The sequence below is a fragment of the Tauraco erythrolophus genome, chromosome 2 (assembly GCF_009769465.1).
Source record: "Tauraco erythrolophus isolate bTauEry1 chromosome 2, bTauEry1.pri, whole genome shotgun sequence".
Classification (NCBI taxonomy): domain Eukaryota; kingdom Metazoa; phylum Chordata; class Aves; order Musophagiformes; family Musophagidae; genus Tauraco; species Tauraco erythrolophus.
The window spans coordinates 2115808-2140143 of NC_141466.1; the positions used below are offsets into that span (position 1 = coordinate 2115808).

The 24336-nt window shown below is 44.8% G+C and overlaps 1 protein-coding gene across 1 annotated transcript in view; it reads left to right on the plus strand.

Moving 5' to 3' along the window:
• TULP4 (TUB like protein 4) overlaps window positions 1-24336 on the plus strand; it is a 133840-nt gene that overhangs the window by 88805 nt on the left and 20699 nt on the right. The window contains 3 exon segments of the mRNA XM_086632009.1: window positions 4306-4486; window positions 10513-10647; window positions 14650-14816. Coding sequence (XP_086488135.1) covers window positions 4306-4486; window positions 10513-10647; window positions 14650-14816 — 483 coding nt within the window.

Below are 24336 nucleotides of genomic sequence, written 5' to 3' on the forward strand. Positions count from 1 at the left end.
CTGATGCTGTTTATCACACTTTTCCCTTCAAAGCATACATCATCGGGGCACTGTTGGAGACTGCTCAGCGTTTCCGTGACCTGTAACCAGCTACAGCTGCGCTGCAGTGCAGGATTCATTACATTGGATATGTGTTGTAAAGAAATTATTTATGTAGTGCAGCTTACACTCTGAATGTATTGGGTGATTTTAGCTATTTTATTATCAGGTTATGCATAATTCTACAAGTGCAATTCTACAAGTGGTAATGCATGTAAAAACAGTTGAAATAATGAACAGTATGAAAGGAGAGGAGATGAGGCAAGAGAACAAGAACAGAGCAAGGGGCCAAAGATCCACTTCAAAATAAGTACTTGTTTGTGTTTTTCTTTTTAATTACTGGGACCCCCAACATAAGAAGGTCATGAGCCCATTGGAGCCAGTCCAGAGGAGGCCACGAAGATGATCCGAGGGCTGGAGCACCTCTGCTCTGGAGACAGACTGAGAGAGTTGGGGCTGTTCAGAAGGAGAAGAGAAGGCTCCGGGGTGATCTTATTGCAGCCTTCCAGTACCTAAAGGGGCTACAGGAAAGCTGGAGAGGGGCTTTTTACAAGGGCGTGTAGTGACAGGACAAGGGGCAATGGCTTTAAACTGAAAGAGGGGAGATTTAAATTGGATCTAAGGAAGAAATTTTTCACTGTGAGGGTGGTGAGGCACTGGCACAGGTTGCCCAGAGAAGTTGTGGCTGCCCCATCCCTGGAAGTGTTGAAGGCCAGGTTGGATGAGGCTTTGGGCAACCTGGTGTAGTGGAGGGTGTCCCTGCCCATGGCAGGGGGGTTGGAACTGGATGATCTTTGAGGTCCCTTCCAACCCGAACCATTCTATGACTCTGTCATCATTTAGCTTTCATATTCAGGGGTTAACAAACCACTATAACTTGTTCATTACCTTTTTCCAGCATTCCCTCAAACCTCCTAGATCTGCAAATACCTGAAAAATATGAATTTATGCAGCTAAAATACAATCTTTTAATTTCTCCATTGGATCCTTCAGGCATACCCTGTGGCTCAACCTCTTTTTCTGAACGTCAAGAGAGTTTTATTCATCTGACATAAGTATCTTGAGTGTGGCATTTATAACTTGAGTAATGTTATGGATGATAACACCATTAGACATTTTTACAGCTTCAGCAGTTCAGCCAGCAGGACTATCAGCCTGATAAATACTTTCATCTTAAAGTTGTATTGCTACAATAACCCCGAAACTTAAAGCTGCTCCTTGAAACCCATAGCCTGGCTAAAGAGATGAAGAGTGCCCTCTGACATTTCGAGGTTGCTAAAGAGCTCTCTCAGGTTCCAGTGCAAGAATTAAGATGCCCACATGCAGCTGTTCTGATCTGAGTTGGAAATTACGGTAGGACTTTGTAATTTTAAATGAATTGGAGGAAGTGCTACTCAAAAGAATTAGCTTTAGATTGAGATGAGACCGAACTCTGGGTGATGAGTCCGAATGTTTTGTTCCTGCCCAATTATAAAGTGTTTCTACAGAATTTTAGGAGGCAGAACTCTAATACTGCCATTTTCAGAAACAGTAGAGCGTTTCACCTCCTCTGGCTGGGTATTTTGCAGTTAATAAAACTCCTAGGAGACTGGTAAAATCTAATCTATAAAGTAGGCTGGAAGTGGTGTGAGAAGCTAGCAATGACAACTGGTAGGATTTTGGCTTTGGAGAAGTTTGTTTTGTAGAGATACAAAAGAGAATCATAGAATCATAGAATGGTTTGGGTTGGAAGGGACCTCAAAGATCATCCAGTTCCAACCCCCCTGCCATGGGCAGGGACACCCTCCACTACACCAGGTTGCCCAAAGCCTCATCCAACCTGGCCTTCAACACTTCCAGGGATGGGGCATCTACAACTTCTCTGGGCAACCTGTGCCAGTGCCTCACCACCCTCTAAAGAGAGAGGTTATGTTCTGAAAGCAGAGGGTGAAAGTGGCTGTGCACTGATCACGCGTGTAAAACCAGCTGAAGTAGTGAGCAGTGTGAAAGGAGATGGGGTGATACGAGTGGATGAAGAGTAGAATAAAGGGCCACAAGGGGAGGGGATGTGAGATGAACAGAGGTCAAGTTCTGGCTTTTATATCTAAGAACAGTAACCTGAGGCTTGTAGCAAACTTTGGCCACTGTTTTAACCCAGCAGCTATTTAACACAAAAGTTACAACAGCCTACAAATACTTGAGAAGGGATGGTGGGGAGGTGGGGAAAGGGCTCTTTACATTAGTGATGGGTGATAGAACAAGAGGAAATGGGTATAAGCTTAGTCAGGGGAGGTTCAGGTTGGATGTTAGGAAGTATTTCTTCTCTGAAAGGGTTGTCAGCCACTGGAATAGGCTGCCCAGGGAGGTGGTTGAGTCTCCATCCCTGGATGTGTTTAAGAATAGGGTGGATGATCTACTTAGGGATATGGTTTAATGGGGATTAGGGATGGTTGGACTCGATGATCTCTAAGGTCTTTTCCAACCTAGAAATCTATGCATCTATGAATTTTTGTAAGAGGTAGTGATTACAGTGAAGGCAGCCAGACACTGGTTTTTTCATTGCTTCTGATAACATGAAGCAACTCCATTGATTTTCTTAAGATTTTAATGACACCGCTGGAGTTCCTCTGTTAAACTGCTGTTCTAATTTACAACCTTCTGTGTTTCCTGATCGTGACCTTAAACACTGAAAAAAATTTTAGTACTTCTTTTTTCGACTGAGACCTTTGAAGCAACACTTCCTTTCTGAAACTTGCAAAAGTGCAACCATGGCAGTTGCTTTCTAGGTGAGTGCTGTTGTGTAAGTGCAACACAATACACAGTTTGAATGGCACAACATCTCAGAAAGGAGACAGAAAGGAAGAGCTCTGACAGCAGAGGTCAACAGGGTGGTTGGAGGCTTTGAACAACAACTGTACAGGGAGATCCTAAGTAGGCTACAGTTCTTCAGCTTGGAAAAGAAATGACTAAGGGATTAGATAATAGAGCTCTATAAAGTTGTGACCGCTGTTGAGAACGTAGTTAGGGAACAATTATTCTCTGTTTCTTTTAGTGTTAAGAGATAAAGGTTACGAAGTGAAATTATCAATTAGCAAAGAAGAGAGAGTATTTTTTGCTAGAAGCTACGTGAGTGTGCAGAGGAGGTCCCTGCTCAGTGCATCCTGTTCCTTTACTCTTCTCCAAACACTTGACCACTGTTAGTGATGAGATCCAAGGCTGGGTGAATTTTTGATCTGGACATATAATTGTTAGAATCTTAAATTTACAAGCACTGAAAATAGGTGGTAGTCTGAAGGGCAAGTACAAGATTTGACCCTCCTTTTAGCTTCATTTTTAATGCTGGCTAGTTTTCAGGTTGATGAGTGCCTTTAAACTTGCTTTAAAACGTATTTGCCTCATGGAATTACATGATAGCAGCAGCCTTGGCTAATACATTTATCACCTTGTGGATCTATTAATCCTTATTTCCTGATGTTTTTCTACAGTTCATCAAATATGCAGGATCTTAACTTGCTTAAAGCCTCAAGAAAATGCTTATAAAAAAGAAACTGTATCTTCCAGTCAGTCTGACTTCAGTCAGTACGCATTGGCTACGGAGTAGTTGAGGGGCAAGGAGAAAAACTTGCGTTACCCATTTTGTGTTTGAAATGGTGGGCAGAAGCTTTTCTTCATCTCTTCCTGAATGTGTAACGCGCTGCCTTCCTCTTGGATCAGTTAACTCATGATATTGCTTTTTGTCTCTGTTTTTGGAAGATATTGTCCCACCTTCACTCAGCTCATCAACTGAACATCCTGCCCTCCTCTGTACAGCTTTCTATTTCCCAAAAGCTGTTTGCCATCTCTGCTAAGACCTCACTTTTGTCAGCTGTGCCTTTTGGCATGGTTATGACTGGTGCACACCTCGGTTTCATGCCACCAATTTTAGAAATTTCTGTGTAACCTGAGAATACTGCAGAATCTGTGGTAGCCCTTCTGCCAGCTCACGGTGGTGGTAGTAAAGGCCAAGTTCCAATAAAGTGTAATGGCTCATGTTGAAATGAGCAAAATGCACCCCCACCGTGAAGTATTGCTTGCACAATGTAGGAACTTACCTCTCGAGCCTGGTGCTTTGACTTCGCTCTTCAGATACATCTTTGGTTGTGGTGTCCTGTTGTGGCACCGTTTCACATCCCTGGCTGCTTTGCTTTCAATTAATTCCCAGTGTAGCTTGTTAGTTACAGGATGAGTTTGAAGGAGGGTCCAGTGGCTGACGTTTGGTGGGACTGAGGGCCGTTCTGTTATTTCCAGGTACTGTTTGGCACTGCTGATGGACAGGTCATCGTCATGGACTGCCACGGCCGAATGCTGGCCCACGTGCTGCTTCACGAGTCAGATGGCATCCTCAGCATGTCCTGGAACTACCCCAGCTTCCTGGTGGAGGACAGCAGCGAGAGCGACACGGACTCCGATGACTATTCCCCACCGCAAGGTAGTGTTGTGGGCACGTCCTTCTGTCCCAGCTTTGCACGGGCTTGCGAAGACATCCGGAACGCCAGGGAGTTGTCGGGCTGTACTAAAACAGCAGGATGGCCGCAGTTTTGAGCTGGTAGAGGCACTGAATTGAGGACTTTAATTTGGATTCAGTCCAAAAATCTGCCTTTTCTAGAGTCGTGTGTATATACATCAATATAACAAGCATATGTATTTAACAAACAGCGGGATCATCTGGTAAAATGTTAACGTCTTTCAAAACTGAGTTGTATTTTGGCTTTCATGCCTCACTTTTGGTACTGGGTGGGATTCCTTACCTTAGAAGAGAAGAAACAGACTTCAAATTTCCTAGCGAGTTTCTAAAGCTAGACAGAGCCCAACATTAAATTGGGTTTTTGGTGTTTTTTTTTTTTAAATACTGAAGCTCCAGTTGGACGATGGTGAAGTCGCAGAGTACACAGATGAGAACTTAAATGATCTGAATGCGCTGGCTTTTTCTGAGTCAATCAGGGGTGGGTGGACTCCTTGCAAGCCTACAAGCCTGTTTTAATGATTACCAAAACACGATGTGTTTTCTTTAGAGCAGATGCAGCATAAACCTCTCAACGGTGACATGTCTTTGACTCACACAGATGTGTAGGAAGGACTGGAAGTTTGATGGGGTTTTTTTATCAAATTATATACACACAGAGATGCTGATTACTAGACATCTTTCTCCAAAATGCTTTCTGATCAGCTTCTTTACAAGTTCAGGAGGCAATACCGCTCTTAACTGACTGTGCCATTTTTGTGGACTGAAAAGATGCTGGTTGGGCCTTGAGAGGTGCTTTTTCAGGGCCAGTCACATCTGCTGTCAGAAATTGTAAACAAAAAGTGTTAAACAGCGAATGCTACAGATGGTGATATTGGTCATTAAGTATTTATAGAATCATAGAATCATAGAATGGTTAGGGCTGGAAGGGACCTTCAAAGGTCATCTAGTCCAACCCCCCTGCAAGGAACAGGGATATCTCCAACTAGATCAGGTTGCTCAGGGCCTTGTCCAACCTGGCCTTGAACGTCTCCAGGGATGGAGCATCCACCACCTCTCTGGGCAACCTGTTCCAGTGTTCTACCACTCTCATGGTAAAAAATTTTTTCCTAATATCCAACCTGAACCTACCTCCCTCTATTTTAAAACCGTTACCCCTTGTCCTATCATAACTGGCCCTCCTGAACAGCCTCTCCCCATCTTTCCTGTAGGCCCCCTTGAGGTACTGGAAGACCGCTATAAGGTCACCCCGGAGCCTCCTCTTCTCCAGGCTGAACAGCCCCAACTCTTTCAGCCTGTCCTCATAGGAAAGGTGCTCCAGCCCTCTTATCATCTTCGTGGCCCTCCTCTGGACCCTCTCCAACTGGTCCATGTCCTTCTTATGTTGGGGACTCCAGAACTGGACGCAGTACTCCAAGTGAGGTCTCACGAGGGCAGAGTAGAGGGGGAGAATCACCTCCCTCGACCTGCTGGCCACGCTCCTCTTGATGCAGCCCAGGACGCGGTTGGCCTTCTGGGCCGCAAGAGCACATTGCCGGCTCATATTGAGCTTCTCGTCCACCAGTACTCCCAAGTCCTTCTCCTCAGGGCTGCTGTCGATCCATTCACCACCCAGTCTGTATTTATGCCTGGGATTGCCATGACCCAGATGTAGGACCTTGCACTTGGCCTGGTTAAACTTCATGAGGTTGGTACGGGCCCACCTCTCCAGCCTGTCGAGGTCCCTCTGGATGGCATCCCTCCCTTCCAGCGTGTCGACGGCACCACACAGCTTGGTGTCATCGGCGAACTTGCTGAGGGTGCACTCCATGCCACTGTCCACGTCACCGACAAAGATGTTGAAGAGGGCCGGGCCCAACACGGACCCCTGAGGGACGCCACTCGTGACCGGTCTCCACTTGGACATTGAGCCGTTGACCACTACTCTCTGAGTGCGGCCATTGAGCCAATTCCTTATCCACCGGTGGGTGGATAATATTGATAATATATTGATATTTGAACAAGGGAATTTCAGTGAATGCTGAAAAGCAAGCCCAGAGGAGCAGAGACTTGGCAGAAATGTTTTTTAAAGCCAAGTGTTCCATTTGGACTCATCTCTACCTTTGGGAGCACTGGATCCCGTTATGCAGGATGGCAGGTAACTTTTCATGCTGCTGCCTATCTCTTAACATCTAGAAGACAGTAATTTGTGAAAGGTCAGTATGTTCTCTTAGAAGTTCTTACAGTGTCTCTGTGTGACTTCAGGAGGAGTCCCCAGCACTTGCCCAAGCAGAAAGAGTATCAAACAAATAGCTGTTAATGTGATTATATTGTTTATTACACTGGTTTCCAACCTGAGTCCCAAGGAAGCGTTCCAAAGCATTGGTTTTCAATTTGTGGGGAATTTTCAACTTTGGGAAGTTGACAATGGAGAAATATTGGAAATCACCACTGTATAACTGGCTGGTGCCACCGACGGAAATTTGGTTTCTTTGATCATGGGGAGGCTTTCCCTGAACCAGGTCTGATGGTACCAGATGGAACATGCCTTTCTCAGAGGGGAACCAGGGTCTTAGCTCAAAAGCTAGCAGGGCTCATTGGCAGGGCTTTAAACTAGATTTGAAGGGGGAGGGGGGGAATATCAAGAATGATAAAGATATGGTGGAAGTACCCGTAGAACAGAAGAAGGGAATTCCAGCCGCTCCAACCAAGAAGTCAGATTCATACCGCTGTCAGCATGGCACCAGTGCCAGCACTGAGGGTCCAGAGGCTGGGGAAGGATCGCAGGTATGTTCAAACGAACTTACACTGCCGTCCAAGAGAACCCCTGTCGCTCCAGCCAGCGAGTCGGCTTTGTCGGAGGCCCAGCTGAAGTGTATGTACACCAACGCACGCAGCATGGGAAATAAACAGGATGAGCTGGAGATGCGTGCACATGAGCAGGGCTACGACCTTATTGGCATCACGGAGACGTGGTGGGACGACTCCTATGACTGGAGTGTCAACATGGAGGGGTATAAGCTTTTTAGAAAGGACAGGAAGGGGAGACGAGGAGGGGGTGTTGCTCTCTATGTCAGCAACCGGCTGGAATGCGTGGAGCTTCGCCTGGGGTCGGAGGAGGAGCTGACAGAGAGCTTATGGGTCAAGATTAGAGGACGGAGACGGATAGGGGATGTTACGGTAGGGGTCTGTTACAGGCCACCTGGCCAGGAGGACAGAGCAGATGAGGCGCTTTATAGCCAGATAGGAGCAGCCTCGCGGTCACAAGCCCTGGTCCTCATGGGGGACTTCAACCACCCTGACATCTGTTGGAGAGACAATACAGCAGGGCACAGGCAGTCCAGGAGGTTCCTGGAATGCGTGGATGACAACTTCCTCCTGCAGATGATAGAGGAGCCAACAAGGAGGGGTGCCATGCTCGACCTTGTGCTCACCAACAGGGAGGGACTGGTGGGTGAGGTGAAACTTAAGGACAGCCTTGGCTGCAGTGACCACGACACAGTGGAGTTCAAGATCCATGGGGCAGCAAGGAAACCATTCAGCAAGCTCTGTACCCTAGACTTCAAGAAGGCGGACTTCGGCCTCTTGAAGCACCTGATGGGCAAAGTGCCGTGGGAGGTGGCCCTGGAGGGACAAGGGGCCCAGGAAAGTTGGTCCACATTCAAGGAGCACCTTCTCCAAGCTCAGCAGAGGTGCATCCCGACGAAGAACAAGTCGGGCAAAAAGACCAGGAGGCCGGCGTGGATGAGCAAGGAGCTCCTGGACCAACTGAAAATGAAGAGGTTAGCCTACAGAGGGTGGAAGCGGAGACAGATAGCCTGGGAGGAATACAGAGAAGCTGTAAGAGTGACCAGGGATCAAGTGAGGAAGGCTAAAGCCCTGAAGGAATTGAATTTGGCAAGGGATATAAAAAGCAACAAGAAATGCTTCTATAGGTATGTAGGGGACAAAAGGAAGTCCAAAGAGAATGTAGGCCCCCTCCGGAAGGATACTGGTGCTCTGGTTACCCGGGACATAGAGAAGGCTGAGGTACTTAATGAATTTTTTGCCTCAGTCTTCAATGGTAAAGCCTCTTGTCTTACCACCCAAGCTGTGGAAAGAACTAGCAGGGACTGTGAGGATGAACCACCGCCCACTGTACTTGAAGACCAGGTTCGAGAACATCTGAGGAACTTGAAGGTGCACAAGTCCATGGGACCTGATGAGATCCATCCGCGGGTCCTGAAGGAACTGGCGGATGAAGTTGCCAAGCCACTGGCTATTGTATTCGAGAAGTCGTGGCGGTCTGGTGAGGTCCCCGATGACTGGAAGAGAGGGAACATAACCCCCATTTTTAAAAAGGGGAACAAGGAGGACCCGGGCAACTACAGACCGGTCAGCCTCACCTCTGTGCCTGGCAAGGTCATGGAGCAGATTCTCCTGGGAACCATGCTAAGGCACATGGAGAGCAAGGAGGTGGTGGGTGACAGCCAACATGGCTTCACCAAAGGCAGATCGTGCCTGACCAACTTGGTGGCCTTTTACGATGGGGTGACAGCATCGGTGGACAAGGGTCGACCAATGGATGTCATCTACCTGGACTTGTGCAAAGCTTTTGACACTGTCCCGCACGACATTCTTCTCTCTAAATTAGAGAGTCATGGGTTTGATGGATGGACCACTCGGTGGATAAGGAATTGGCTCAATGGCCGCACTCAGAGAGTAGTGGTCAACGGCTCAATGTCCAAGTGGAGACCGGTCACGAGTGGCGTCCCTCAGGGGTCCGTGTTGGGCCCGGCCCTCTTCAACATCTTTGTCGGTGACGTGGACAGTGGCATGGAGTGCACCCTCAGCAAGTTCGCCGATGACACCAAGCTGTGTGGTGCCGTTGACACGCTGGAAGGGAGGGATGCCATCCAGAGGGACCTTGACAGGCTGGAGAGGTGGGCCCGTACCAACCTCATGAAGTTTAACCAGGCCAAATGCAAGGTCCTACATCTGGGTCGTGGCAATCCCAGGCATAAATACAGACTGGGTGGTGATTGGATCGAGAGCAGCCCTGAGGAGAAGGACTTGGGAGTACTGGTGGACGAGAAGCTCAATATGAGCCAGCAATGTGCTCTTGCGGCCCAGAAGGCCAACCGCGTCCTGGGCTGCATCAAGAGGAGTGTGGCCAGCAGGTCGAGGGAGGTGATTCTCCCCCTCTACTCTGCCCTTGTGAGACCTCACTTGGAGTACTGCGTCCAGTTCTGGAGCCCCCAACATAAGAAGGACATGGACCAGTTGGAGAGGGTCCAGAGGAGGGCCACGAAGATGATAAGAGGGCTGGAGCACCTTTCCTATGAGGACAGGCTGAAAGAGTTGGGGCTGTTCAGCCTGGAGAAGAGGAGGCTCCGGGGTGACCTTATAGCGGTCTTCCAGTACCTCAAGGGGGCCTACAGGAAAGATGGGGAGAGGCTGTTCAGGAGGGCCAGTTATGATAGGACAAGGGGTAATGGTTTTAAAATAGAGGGAGGTAGGTTCAGGTTGGATATTAGGAAAAAATTTTTTACTATGAGAGTGGTAGAACACTGGAACAGGTTGCCCAGAGAGGTGGTGGATGCTCCATCCCTGGAGACGTTCAAGGCCAGGTTGGACAAGGCCCTGAGCAACCTGATCTAGTTGGAGATATCCCTGTTCCTTGCAGGGGGGTTGGACTAGATGACCTTCGAAGGTCCCTTCCAGCCCTAACCATTCTATGATTCTATGATTCTATGATTCTATAACACCATAGTATATGCATGAATCCCTTTGGATATTCCACAGTAAAAATTCACAAAGTAAAACCATGGAGGTTTCACAAAAGCAGGCAAACTACCCAGCTAAACCCGCTTTGCTTTTGCCCGTAGACGTTGCAGAAATAAGCAGGTGGAGTTTGAGGCTTGGAACGACTCCTGATGGCAGCAGGCTGACGTACAGAGTATTTCAGCCTGGATGTAATTACTTCTGGTTGCTTACCTTCTGCTCACTCCAGAGCCTTTTTTTTTTTTTTGCAGATGGACCAGCTGCATATCCCGTGCCGGTGCAGAACACCAAGCCACTACTTACTGTCAGCTTCACGTCAGGAGACATCAGCCTAATGAACAATTACGATGACTTGTCTCCTACTATCATCCGCTCAGGGTTGAAAGGTACAAAAGGAGGCCGTTTCACCCCCTTCCTGGGCTCTGTTTTTCTTGTCTTTTTAATGATGTGTGTATAGGTTATGTTTTTGTGGTTGTCCTTCCTAACCCAGAAGCCTTCCACCACCGTTGTTGCCACTTCCAGCAGTGACACCTGCTGGGGGAAGAGCCACGCTTGGCTGATGGAGTTTCTGTGTTTGGAAAAATGTTTCTGGTTTAGGGATCATGTTCTTACAGCAGTTTTGTAGAGCAAATTGATCTGCTTGCTGTTTTTTCATCTCAGTGTGCTAATAAGTTTGTGCTTCTTTGTGTGAATGCCCCTGCTACGTAACACTTCCTTTGCATCTTTAATTCACAAGGTCTCCTCCCGTGCTTTTGGTAACCAGGTACGACTCTCAATGCTGCTTCTGACTCCCACAAATTTTGAAAACTTGCTAGAATGACTAATCATCAGGAGGCAAGTTATTCTGAGAGAAGGAAAATTCCACTGATTAATTATTATACGTCTTGCAAAGTGATGTGCATGAATGTTTATATGATCAGTATTCCATGTAAAAGCTTTAATTTGCATTGGAATTTTTACTGTTACCTATCCAGAAAGTCCCTTACTTTGCCAGCACTCAGTTTACAGTGCTTCGCCTGGAAAGAAGTTTTAATTCACTGCAGCACATAAGCACATAATTAAATATAGGTTCCATTGATTCTTTTTCATCTCCACCGGTAAACTAGTTTTATATTAAATGGAAAAAAAAAAAATGAGCTGTTGGGGCAGACTTTTAGCTGTTCTGTAATGGTGGGATATTTTTGGTGAAAAGTTACCCAAAACCAAAACCAAACAACAACAAAAAAGTTACCCAAAACCACCAGCCTAATAGTTTTGGGATGTCTCAGGAGGTAAAAAAAATCACCTGTGAGGTTTCTTTTCCACTCCTGCTTCCATCTGTGCCAACAGAAGAAGTGCATGACTGGCAGAAGGTAGCATCATGAGGCAACCCTGTGATCCAGAAAACTTCTTCAGCCAAAAGGACACCTAAAGACTGGGAAACTAGAACCGATTTGGAGAAGCTCTTGTGATATCCACCAAGGGGTCTGCCCAGCATCTCTACAGAATTACAGTAAAGAGGACAGGGAGTAGTCTTGAGTTGTCATCTAGGCTACCTTCTGGCTGGAAGCAGTAGGAGAAACAAACCTCCTCTTATTCTCTGTTTAGAGTTGCAGGGCTCTGTCTTGCTGAGGATGTCTGTCCTGGTTCACTTCCCCGTTGACTTTCACTAATGGAAAAAAAGATCTCGTAATTACATCACCCTCCCCTAGCAAAGTATTAATGTGCAAGTTGGAGTAGAAACACTTTCATGAGTTGTAAACTGGACCACGTCGTTGACATCAGTAGATGAAGAACGTGCAGCATCTTTGCTGGATTGGGAGTGTGTGTGAGACAGAGAAAGGTGACTGGGATATCACTGTCATTTTGAAGCATTGTACAGTGGAAAGTATTTTACATATAGTTTTTTATAGACGTACACATTTCCTGTACCTTCTTATCAACATTTGTTTCAAGTGACTGTAATTGTACTGGGTTTTGTCACGTGCAAGAATGTGCAAAACCACCCAGCTCAAAGTCTCCGTCCTCTCCAGCCATTTGGAATTCTGCTGAGAGTGGACAGCCTTCCGTACTGTCTGCAAGTCTTAATTAATGTGGTTTTGTTTGAAATCTCTAAGTATTGCTTTGTGGTCTGTGCAGCAGATGTCCTTGTCTTTATGGGCTGCTGTAAGCTACTCAATGTATTTTTAAAGCAGGCAACTATAAAACTATTTCAAGCAATAAGAATATATTTTTGCTGTTCTACTAGCTTTGCGTAGCTATCATTTTACTGGGAATGTTCATATTAAATTGATGTAGAAGAACTTTTGTTGTTGAATGAGAATTTGATTAGCCAAGTATAAGTCCTTCTTTTCTTCTACCTTGAACGCTCTTGGAAGTTTTTTCCGCTCTAGTGCAGGTCCTGAACTGTTCAGTTGTATCTTTTCTTTTTTTATGCTTTTTAACTCAGTGATTCTTAGTGCACTATCTGCAGAATTGCTGAACTCCATCTACTGCTTGTACTCATTAGCTACAACAACTACCCCCAGAGCTACTGCACATTTAGAGTGCTCCCCGTTAAAGGTTTCCTGATAGAGATGCCTGTGGTGGCTGGCAAGGAGTTTTGAAGGATGACTCTGATCTGCTGGTTCACCTGCAGACCATTACCCTAGATGAAACCCCCATCTGATTTCTAATCTCTGTGCTTGCGCTGAGACCTAGACACCAGTGGAGCTGGTTTACGTCAAGGTTTGATAATCGTTGAAGACCCTGTTGGCGGTGCGAGCGTGCCGTAGAGCCGTGCCGTCCAGGGGTGATGCTGCAGCCCATGTCCAGCCTTTCACTGCCTTTGCAACAGCCTAATTCTAGGAGTTTTGAGAGAGACAGAGAGAGAACTGCTGGACACAGCAGTCACTCCTCTCCTTCTTGGTATGGGGATCGACTGAAAGTTTAACCTGAAGACGTGTTCTGAGAACAGGAGACTGTTTTTCACTTTGGTAGTTGGGTAGTTAATCCAGGTACCAAAAGAGGAGCTGATCAGCTTGCCTCATTAATTTCTAACCTGCCTATCGTTTTACTCTCTGAGAATGATGAATTAAATTCCATTGTAGATAATTTAGAGAGCTGAGGACTAAGAGAAAAAAAGAGGCATACGGTGCCTAGCTGTGGAAAAATTATCTTGAGGAACATGCGTCTTGCCTCTGATACATACAAAAGCATAATTCCCATGAGAAATATCAGAAAGTTGAAATAATAAAAACCCGTTTTAAATTGCACATAAAAGTCCCTGAAAATGACAAGTTGACAACTTGAAACAATTTTGAGATCCTTCCTGCCAACTCTCATTTCTCTCCTGCTTCTTCATTTGAAGACAGCTTCTCGCCCACAAATGCCTTCAAAAGGTTTTTGGCAGATCGAGGATCCCAGAGCACAAAAGTTTTGTCTTTACCTTCACTTTGCCTCAGCACAAAATAGGTGCCTTTCACCTCCAGTTTAAGAGTAAGAAGATTTAAAGACCAGCTCGATATTCCTTGCACATGCAAATCTGCCTCTGAAACACAGGCAGGAACACAGAATACGGGTTTAGTGCTCTTGTTGCAGGGCAGCAAAGAGCTGGAGGATACAGGGGTTTCAAATTGGCATACCCAAATTAAGCTGTGGGCATCCCAAATTAAGCTGTGGGCATCCTCAGCATGAGATGCCTGTAGGAGAAGTAACTGATCTGTTTATTCATATCCATGTACACAAGAGACTAAGCGATCCCTGTGTGATTCTGGCAAACTCCTGCTAGACAGATGAGTAGATTTCATAGATTTCATAGATGTTCACAAGTTGAGTGGCAAAAGAAAACCTATGACCTGGAGGCCATACGTGTTTATGGACAAAAATCCAAAAGTCTTTCTAGTTTGATGTTACACTAAACTGCATCTCTGGTTTGACTTAGCTAAAAGTTGCATTCACAGCCAGTGAGAAGGTGAGGCATTGCCAGGTGTGCTGCTTTTTGGCGTTGTAGATCTTTCCAGACAGATGCTCTTTGCTGCTCTCTCAGTGAGATTATTTGTGTGCATGTTGACTTGATTCCACTTATTTGCCCCAAAGATGTGCATAGGATCTTCCACATCAGTTTTAAGATCTCTAGTAAATTCTTGCCCTTAGGAACTTAGGAGCAACCACTGATTGCATTCCAGACTCACCACACAGAGAGAAAAATGAATGGCTTTTACGCATTTTTTTCAATTCTCAAAAGGGTCATTCTCAGAAGTGCATATGTGGCGATTTGCCACTATTTCGATGAAAGGATTTAGGTTTCTAAGTAGCTAACTGACCTTTGCGACCGTGATTTTGCTGTTCGGGTCACCGTGCAGCGTCTGGGAGCGCTGCTCCTACTGATTCTCCTCAGTGATTATTGCAAACTGTCTTTGCGATTTCAGACGTGGTGGTGCAGTGGTGTACGCAAGGAGATCTACTTGCAGTAGCAGGCATGGAGAAGCAAAGCCAGCTAGTTGACCTCAGCAATGGTTCTCTGTTGAAAAACGCACTTGTCAAGTTCTACAATGTGCGTGGGGAACATATCTACACTCTGGAGACACCTGTGCAGGTAGGAGGTCTTTTTTATGTTGGTTTCCAGTGGCATGTTTGGCCCGTGTTAGCTTGTTGGCATAGACCTGCAATGTGAAAAGGGTTGCAAATCGTCCTGAACACATTCTAAAATGCAATGTAGATAAAAATACACTACAAATAATTATTGTTTGCATTAAGGTGGACATCCAAGAGTACATCTGGTTCTGAGGCCCACTGTGATAGGTGTTGCGCAAATACATAACGAGAAACAGTCCGTTTCCCAAAATTGTTGGGCCATGAACAGACAAGATAGAAAAAGGAAATTCTGTTGTTTTACGGATGACTGAGGAGAAAAAAATGGATAACTTGCTTGTTGTAGCAGAGCCAAGAGCTAGACAAAAATATTCCAAGTCCAGTACCGTAACGACAAGATTATTCTCTTTGTTATTGCTGTAATTTTCTGATGTACAGTCAGTTGATGTGATGCAATATTTTACTTTTTATGGCATCAGATGGAAAAGGATCAATCAGAAAGTCTTGTTTCTGTTCCCACTTTTGCTGTAACCTTGGTCCTGTTACTTGACAAACAAATACCAACACATGGTCCATGTGCTGGTTAGGAGCAGGATGTGCTTCATAGCTCTTTGCCAGAATTTCAGAACCCAGCTGAATGTCTCTCTACAGTTTATTTCATTTTCTGCACAATAGGGAGGACTCTGTTCTGCTTTCTGACTGTTACTAGTGAAGCTCAATTAATTTATAATGGCTTTGAAATCTAAAAGTGAAGGAAAATGCTATAGGTGTATTTACTCAGTTATGTTTCGTGATGATACCATTTATTATCATTTCTTTTTCAGTACCCTGAACTGGGATGGATACAAAAGGATGATGTAGTATGCCAGCTGCTAAGCTTTTGTGTTTGCTTATATTTAGCATTAGCCTATGCTTATTAATGTTAGCCCTCCAGTTTAGATAAAATTACTTAGTTTAGTGATGTATAAAACACTGGTCTCTAAAACCAACCTACACATGTGCAGCAACATCTAAGGCTGATTTAGGTACCTAAAGGACTTGCCCATACACACAGCTCTCTTGTCTTAAATGTAGCCCTTTCAGCACAGCCCTTTCCTCTCTGGATGGATTCTGGAGAAAACATTTTTGTACCAGTGTTGCTTACTCACAGAACAGGTAGACAGCCAACCTCCTTCTGTTCCTTCGGTGCCAGAATAGCTCTTCTCCTTTCTCCTCTACGTAATCAGCTGGGAGAAAGCACATATTGTAGCTGACGTGAGGGCTAATTATTCTGCCATTATGTGAGCACTTACAGGGCAAAGAACAGGTAACTGCCAAGTCCAGACTGCAATATTTCTCATAATGAAAATACTTACATGAGCCTCTCTGCTCTTTCCAGCTGCTAATTTTCACTGAAATTGCAGCATTTTAATATCATGGAGATTTCTTCCCCCGTTGTCAACTTAAGATGAAAAGCCAACAGCTTCAGAAGTTGTAAGCCAGGTTGGAAATGAAGGATGGGGGAGGCAGGGGCTGGCAACTGCCACTTAATAGCACAGTCGTGGAGTCTCATTTCCTTGGCAAACCAGGATAAGAATAACACTCAAACTGATATGTTTATTAAAAAACTGTGTGCATAAGCGTGCCTAAAAGTAGAGCCACTCTTCTCTTATTAGTGTTTATTGTCTTTATTTAGTGCATTTAAATTCATATTTACTCAGCTGCAGGAGGAAGCGAGGGGTCTTTCAGAAGGACACCAGTATCTTCTCATGTGGACTTTATGCTTCTGTGTATTTGTATGCTGGTCTAGCAGTATTACCAGCTAAGTAACAGGAATGCTAGAACATTGCTAAGTATTTGGTTTACTAACAAAACCAGATAAAAAAAATTTGTAAAAAAAAAAAATTGCTAGTAGCTTTGGTTATTCTGTTCCTCTGCTCCAAAGAAGTATATGCAAAGATGACACAGTGAGTCAGTGGTCCCAGTAATTTGTCTGATGACAAATTCATCAGAGTAAATTAATTAGCTTTCCATACCATGACAGTCAGCCTTGTGATGGGATTTTATAAAATTCGTCACTGGTTATTGAAGAAAAGAATTGAAAAAAAAAAATCTCATCTCCAACTCTTCTGCTAAAACTGTTTCTTCTGAAGCAGGCAAATCTGTGACTGGAAAAGCACATTTATTCTAAATGAGCATTGTTCTGAATATAAAGGTTAAAAAAACTAAAGCAGCAATGAACATAGAAAATAGTGGATTACAGGTGCAAAACGGATTTTCCATGTGGTCCTGTGTCCCAATTCTTTGATAAAGCAGATGTCTGAACATTTTGTCAGTGAAATATACTGAACTGGTTTTGTTTCTGCTGTTTGTCTGTCCTGTCTTTGGTAGGATATTCGGAAAGCAAGAGATTTTATCGTTTATGACAAAACGCAGTCTAGAACCGACGTAGGATTTATGTGCAGCTTGACTGGAATGTTACCTAACATAAAGTCACTGCAGCCCCCAAGGCAGAATAGGTTTGGGTACTGCAGGTTACTCATCTGGATGCTGACTGCTGTCGTGGATCCCTTCAAGGTGTTTCATATGCCAACTTCTCCTCCAGCTTTAGTACAGTTTTGGCATCCTCTGTCTCGTTTGATTAACTCACTTAGGCTCTTACCTTCAGTGTAGGATTTTATGGTTCATAAACCTAGTTTGCTGGCATAAAACCCTAGATAAGGAAATCACACTTGTTTAGAAGCATCTAAATGAACGCAGTAGCTTTGCATGAAAAATAACACTGATAAACGGGGTGGTGCAGCGTAACAGTCTCTCTTGTTCCTTGCTCTGGGGTGCCAGGCTGCCACCCTGACATGTGCGAGAAGAGATTTGCAGAATATAGTGGGAAGAGCTGAAAAAGCATCAGTAAGGGTTGGGCAAGTGTTGAACTTCTGCTCCAGAGAATCAAGCTGGTTTGAACAGCTGGTTTACATTGAGGGTGGTGAGGCACTGGCACAGGTTGCCCAGAAAAGCTGTGGCTGCCCCATCCCTGGAAGTGTTCAAGGCCAGGTTGGATGAGGCTTTGGGCAACGTGGTGTAGTGGAGGGTGTCCCTGCCCATGGCAGGGGGGTTGGAACTAGATGATCTTTGAGGTCCCTTCCAACCCAAACCATTCCATGATTCTATGAACCTTGAAAGAATGATGACGAAATTTCCGACGGCACTTCAGAAAGTCACACCAGACCTTTGTCTTACTGGAAGCAATCGTATGAAAACTGGGTACATACTGTGACTCCGAAGACTTGATTTCATAAATGAAAAGCATATCTTATTTATTTTATAAATCAACAGCATATCTTAAAGCCTGTTGATAGCTGGTAACTATTCAAAAATATACTATCAATTTTTGTTAAACTTAGCTCTGACTATGCTTGCCCTTGTGTACACGAACACCAACCTGGTAAACCAAAAATCTGCCAGTTCTTTTAGTTCTGGTTTAGTAAATCAGTTCTTTTAGCTGGCATTTTTTTGCTTGGTCTGACTCTTTCAACATTTAAAAACGTCATTGCAACAGCTGGCTGCCCTGGTGCTCATAGGTGGTTTTTTATTGGAAGAATGTTAATTTCTTACATTATTTGTTATATTTGTTAAATCCTCAGAATCCTTCCCTGGCATCAAGCAGAGATGAGAATAATCAGCTCATTCAAGACTTTTACAGTCTTGCTGAAATTGTTTACTGGAAATGCTGCAACCCAGTTCTGTCATTTCAAAATTTCTTATTATATGCAGACAAGTCTATTATATCAGCTAAGCATACCTGCTGTTCTACAGCTCTCTGCTGAGTGGATACAGCTGCTTCATATCTTCTCATGTGAACTGTAAACAGAGGAGGCTCCTGCAGGATCACTTCAAAACTGCCTAACTGCTGACTTCACCAAACCTATGAAATTATTCCATCTGATGGTTCAAAGTTGTGGCTTATATTTTGGGTCCTTCTTTGCTTTTTGTAATTTTCTTTCCTATATGGCCCAGAGAGGACTCAGGGAACAAGACCATGGAATTAGAAACTCTGATGCTGCTCTCTTTTTATACACCTATAATCCTAGAGTAAATATACATTATCTTATGATTTTATACCACTGTGTAACTGGTGTAAGAACAGATTAAACCCCAAGTGCAGTGAAGAAGAAAGATAAAGGGACCTGAGCCCCATATGGTCCAGATCAGCTGTATAGGCAACAGGATTAGGTGCAGAAAAACTGTGATCACGTTTTTACCAGTGTAATATTTTAAAACTCTAATTCAAAGCGGTGTACCAAAGGCTAAATCTTTATGGGAGAGGTTTCCAGGAGTCTTTGAGAAGAAGACCCACTTGCTGTAAACCTGCTGTCTTCAGCAGCAGCCTTCACAGCATTCCACATGGCTGCTTCTCTGCTGGAAACATCTCGGCATGTGAATGGAGAGAGTTAAGATTATATGATCTGCAGAAACCTGGTGGTTGTGTAAAAGCTATTTCACTAAGGCCTGAGAAGGAGGGTGCCATTTTGGGTTAAATTCAGATCAAAAGGATCAGCTTTGAGGAGGACGCTGTTTTTTGTGTTACTCAGCTGAGCTGACCTTGCTTACTTCATCTTCATTTGTTTAACACAGAGTGTTCAGGTTTTTTGCTTCTGAATTAACATTGCCTTTCATTTACATCGCCTGAAATTAATCCTATTTAGTCATTATTGGATGACAACAAAGCTTCAAGAAGAGTTTATTTTCCTACAGAGAGAGAAACAAGAGCAACAGTTGAGAACTAGCTGGTGAAACGTTCTTTGGGATATCAGTAAGGACCTTGATGTTTTCCATATAGGCCGTAAGATCATCTCTGACTGCTGCAGAAATGGGTCATGATGAGGACTGGAAAATGGAGATACTTATCGAAGCAAAGACTCATTCTGCTAAAATTAAATCAAAATCTCATTGTTGTTTTGAAATAAAAAAAAAACAAAACTGTAGAAACAGGGTATAAGGAACATAGAATCATAGAATCATGGAATGGTTTGGGTTGGCAGGGACCTCAAAGATCATCCAGTTCCAACCCCCCTGCCATGGGCAGGGACACCCTCCACTACACCAGGTTGCCCAAAGCCTCATCCAACCTGGCCTTGAGCACTTCCAGGGATGTGGCAGCCACAGCTTCTCTGGGCACCCTGTGCCAGGGCCTCACCACCCTCACAGTGAAAAATTTCTTCCTTCTATCCAATCTAAATCTCCCCTCTTTCAGCTTAAAGCCATTGCCCCTTGTCCTGTCACTACACGCCCTTGTAAAAAGTCCCTCTCCAGCTTTCCTGTAGCCCCTTTAGGCACTGGAAGGCTGCAATAAGATCCCCCCGGAGCCTTCTCTTCTCCAGGCTGAACAGCCCCAACTCTCTCAGCCTGGCTCCATAGCAGAGGTGCTCCAGCCCTCGGATCATCTCTGTGGCCTCCTCTGGACCCGCTCCAGCAGCTCCATGTCCTTCTTGTGCTTTATGAGCAGACGCTTTATGAGGAGCAATACTTTTGCATTGGATGTTGGTGATGTTTTTTTCTCAGCAGAGTTCAGAAGGAAAGCTGTGGCCACTTCATGCCTGACTTACTGCAGTAATTGATTCATATCCCTTGTCCTTCAAGGGAAAGAGTGGGAAGCGTAGTTATCAAAAAATATTATTGGAGCAGTATGTTTAAAGGTCAGGTCAGATCTGGCGTTTGGGTGATCTTTTATTTCTCCAAGCCTGTAATGACAGGCTAATTTTCCCTGAACCTCATCTTAAATCTTAACCCTTCACCATAAATGAAGTGTTGCTGGGTATTAGGCTTGAGGAGTACTGAGGGGCTGGCTGTTCCATAGTAAAGGCAGGCAAATCATGTCTGGTGAACCAGTAAGCAAAGGCAAACCAGTATGGTACAAGCACTCCTTGATGAGATTGAAAATATTAAAACGTGAGGTGTGTGGGGAGACTAAATGTACAACTGTGGGAGTAGAAATGTCGTGATTTATGGACAGTGCAACACTTGTGGGTATTGTGTGCGTGTATTTGAACAGGCACCCACTCACATACTGTATACATAAAAATACACAAACACAATGAGGGCATTCAGAAGTTTAGGAGATGCCTGAACTATGGTTGCCTGCTGGGAAACTGGTGAAATCATACAGTGAGGCAATGTCTTTGGACTTCTGACTTTCTACTCTTCTCCAGCTCCACAGTGCTGTGTCGACAGAGATCCCACCCAGCATTTCAAAGCTTCTGAAAAAACCCTTCCTTGGGAATATGTTTTAAGATTGCAAAGGTTCTTGCACTGGTGCTGTCTGCATCTCTGCGGTTCTCTGCATGCAGCGGTAACCTGAGGAGAGAAAAAGGGAAAGGGACCTGGGGTGCTGGTGGACAGCAGGATGGCCATGAGCCAGCAATGTGCCCTGGTGGCCAAGAAGGCCACTGGCACCCTGGGGTGTATTAGAAGGGGTGTGGTGAGTAGGTCGAGAGAGGTTCTCCTCCCCCTCTACTGTGCCCTGGTGAGGCCACATCTGGAATCTTGTGTCCAGTTCTGGGCCCCTCAGCTCAAGAAGGACAAGGAACTGCTGGAGAGTCCAGCGCAGGGCCACAAAGATGCTGAAGGGAGTGGAGCATCTCCCTTCTGAGGAAAGGCTGAGGGAGCTGGGTCTCTTGAGCTTGGAGGAGACTGAGGGGGGACCTCATTCATGTTTATAAATATGGAAAGGGTGACTGTCATGAGGATGGAGCCAGGCTCTTCTCAGTGGCATCCAATGATAGGACAAGGGGAAATGGATTTAAGCTGGAACACAGGAGGTTCCGCTTAGACATGAGGAAGAACTTCCCAGTAAGGGGAACAGCACACTGGAACAGGCTGCCCAGAGAGGTTGTGGAGTCTCCTTTTCTGGAGATGTTCCAAACCCGCCTGGACACGTTCTTGTGTGATCTGATCTAGGTGGTCCTGCTCCAGCAGGGGGACTGGACTAGATGCTCCTTTGAGGTCCCTCCCAATCCCTGACATTCTGGGATTCTGTGAGAGAAGTGGTTTCATTTGACTCTATTTGGGTGTGAAATATTGAGTTATAATTGCTGCAATACTAGATTTCATGGTAGGGCTATCTGGGTGTGCTGTTTTGGATTATGACAGCTGGGATATTAGACTTCTTATCTGGCATTAAACACTATCCAATAAATAAACATTTGTGTGCCAAATCACACACTTATTTGTTCCTTCCCCATGTTTATAGGTAAGCTTTAGTTGACACAAGGTGAGCAGAAGGATGCAGTTTGGATCCTGCAGTAACGCTCAGGTAGATAGTTCTGCCCATGCTGGGTTCCAGCCCTGCGGGAAATCAGGGTCACCTCTACTGGAGCCTTTCTCAGGTTATCTTAGAGTAGACGTGGCAGGTACCTACTTGTGTTGGTGCCTTTTCAATTGCATTTATTCTGCAAGCAGCTTGAACCATCTCATTACTGCCAGCCAGCGTGAGGGCTGAGCCACACTCTCAAATCATGAGAGTACCAGTCAGTAAGGGATGCTTAACGTGATCTCTCCTCAAATTTAAGGCTCTGTCCCACAGATTAGGGTTATGACAAGCCATATAATAATTATTGATGGTACACAGAGGATTTCTCAATTCTTTTGAAGTTCTCCACTATGAAATGCCTTTAGCAATTGCTGTGAAAATCACAAGGTTCACACGTTGCTGCTTTCTGTTTGCATATCAGTCAGCCTGAAGGCTTGTGCCTCCGTGGAAGTGTGTGTCTGTGCGTGTGTGGTGTTGCCTAGATGTAATGAAAATGAAGCTTCTTCATTCCTCCCACTTTAAAACAAATATTGTCCTTGAAATTTAAATCTAGGATAAGATGACATAGGAGGGAAGATCTTTCCTCTGAAAAAGTTGTTTCATCCAACTCCTTTATCTTGATGATAGACATCGATGCCGAGCTGTGCTGCTGCGTTTTGCTTCGTATCCTTCACAGAAAAACATCTCATCCCAGTTTCTCACCTTTAAGCATCTTGAATTTGTAACTGAAGGGAAGAGTTTTTTTCCCCAAATCAGATTAGTAACTTCTGGGCTGATCTAACTCATCTATCTGGGTACCGTATTACGAGAGAGGAGTGGGTAAAAGTTATTACTGATGGTGCCCTGACCCTTAAATTTTGTATAGTTAATTCTTGTTTGCTGCATCCTGGGAAGAGCAAAGATATTCCAAAAAGACCCTGACCTTTCAGTAAATACAGTTCATAGTTTAGATGAAAAACATGTTTGCTTAAACTTTTGAGTGTGGTGGACTGTGAAAAGAAGGGAGCCCTTCACAGGAAGGAGTAAACTTTTTATAGTTCACTGATTACAGCCTGCAGCACAGTGAGAGTTTCCTCTTTACACTGGTTGTATTTGTATAGACATAGCAGCTATGGGATTGGAATTCCATAGAGGATGTGTATATATGCAAGTAGAGATGTTTTGTACCACAGAAAGCAAGAAATGACAGGTGGATGCAGCTAAGACATCATGAAGGGCAAAAGTAATAGTGATAGGGCTGTAACCTTCCAGTACCTAAAGGGGCTACAGGAAAGCTGGAGAGGGACTTTTTACAAGGGCGTGTAGTGACAGGACAAGGGGCAATGGCTTTAAACTGAAAGAGGGCAGATTTAGATTGGATAGAAGGAAGGAATTTTTCACTGTGAGGGTGGTGAGGCACTGGCACAGGTTGCCCAGAGAAGTTGTGGCTGCCCCATCCCTGGCAGTGTTCAAGGCCAGGTTGGATGAGGCTTTGGGCAACCTGGTGTAGTGGAGGGTGTCCCTGCCCATGGCAGGGGGGTTGGAACTGGATGATCTTTGAGGTCCCTTCCAACCCAAACCGTTCTATGATTCTATGATTCTATCAGAGGTCACAACAGACTGGTGCTTTACATGAAAAAGATGTAGTTTAGGAAGAAAATTGGGAGAGGTTGTTGCAAGCACAGCTCACTATTTTCACATGAACTCTTCGTGTTCGTGCAGCAGGAAATCGTGTCCAAAGCAGCGTTTAAGTTGTTCATTGTTATTCTGCTCCACAATCTGACGCTTAGTACCCGTCACCCCGACTCTGTACGGTTTTACTGTCATGAATTTAGACATTTCTGAGTGTAGACAAGCAGAAGACAAAAGGCCATTCTCTGTTTTGTTGTTTCTGGTGCTCTTTCACAGTTCACCTCCTCTGGGAACAGTTCTAAAGAGACGCTGTGCAGCAGAAGACTCAGTGCAAGACGAGAAAGCCAGTTGGCTTCTGTCTGCTGGTTTACTGAGTATCTCTGGGCATAGAGTTTAACTTCTCAGTTGTAAGATGTGAGCAGTTACCAGTGGATGGGGATCAATTAGGTGACTGAAGAAGTCATAGAATGACTAGAAGTCATAGAAGTCACCTGGATAGGGCATCAAAAGATCCTGCTTTTTGCCACTGTGTGACTGTAAATCACTCATCCTATCTAGGTAAGGAATTTGATAGACAATCTCTTGCGTGAAGAGTTTTAAGCCTTGTGAGTAAAAACATCAACCACTG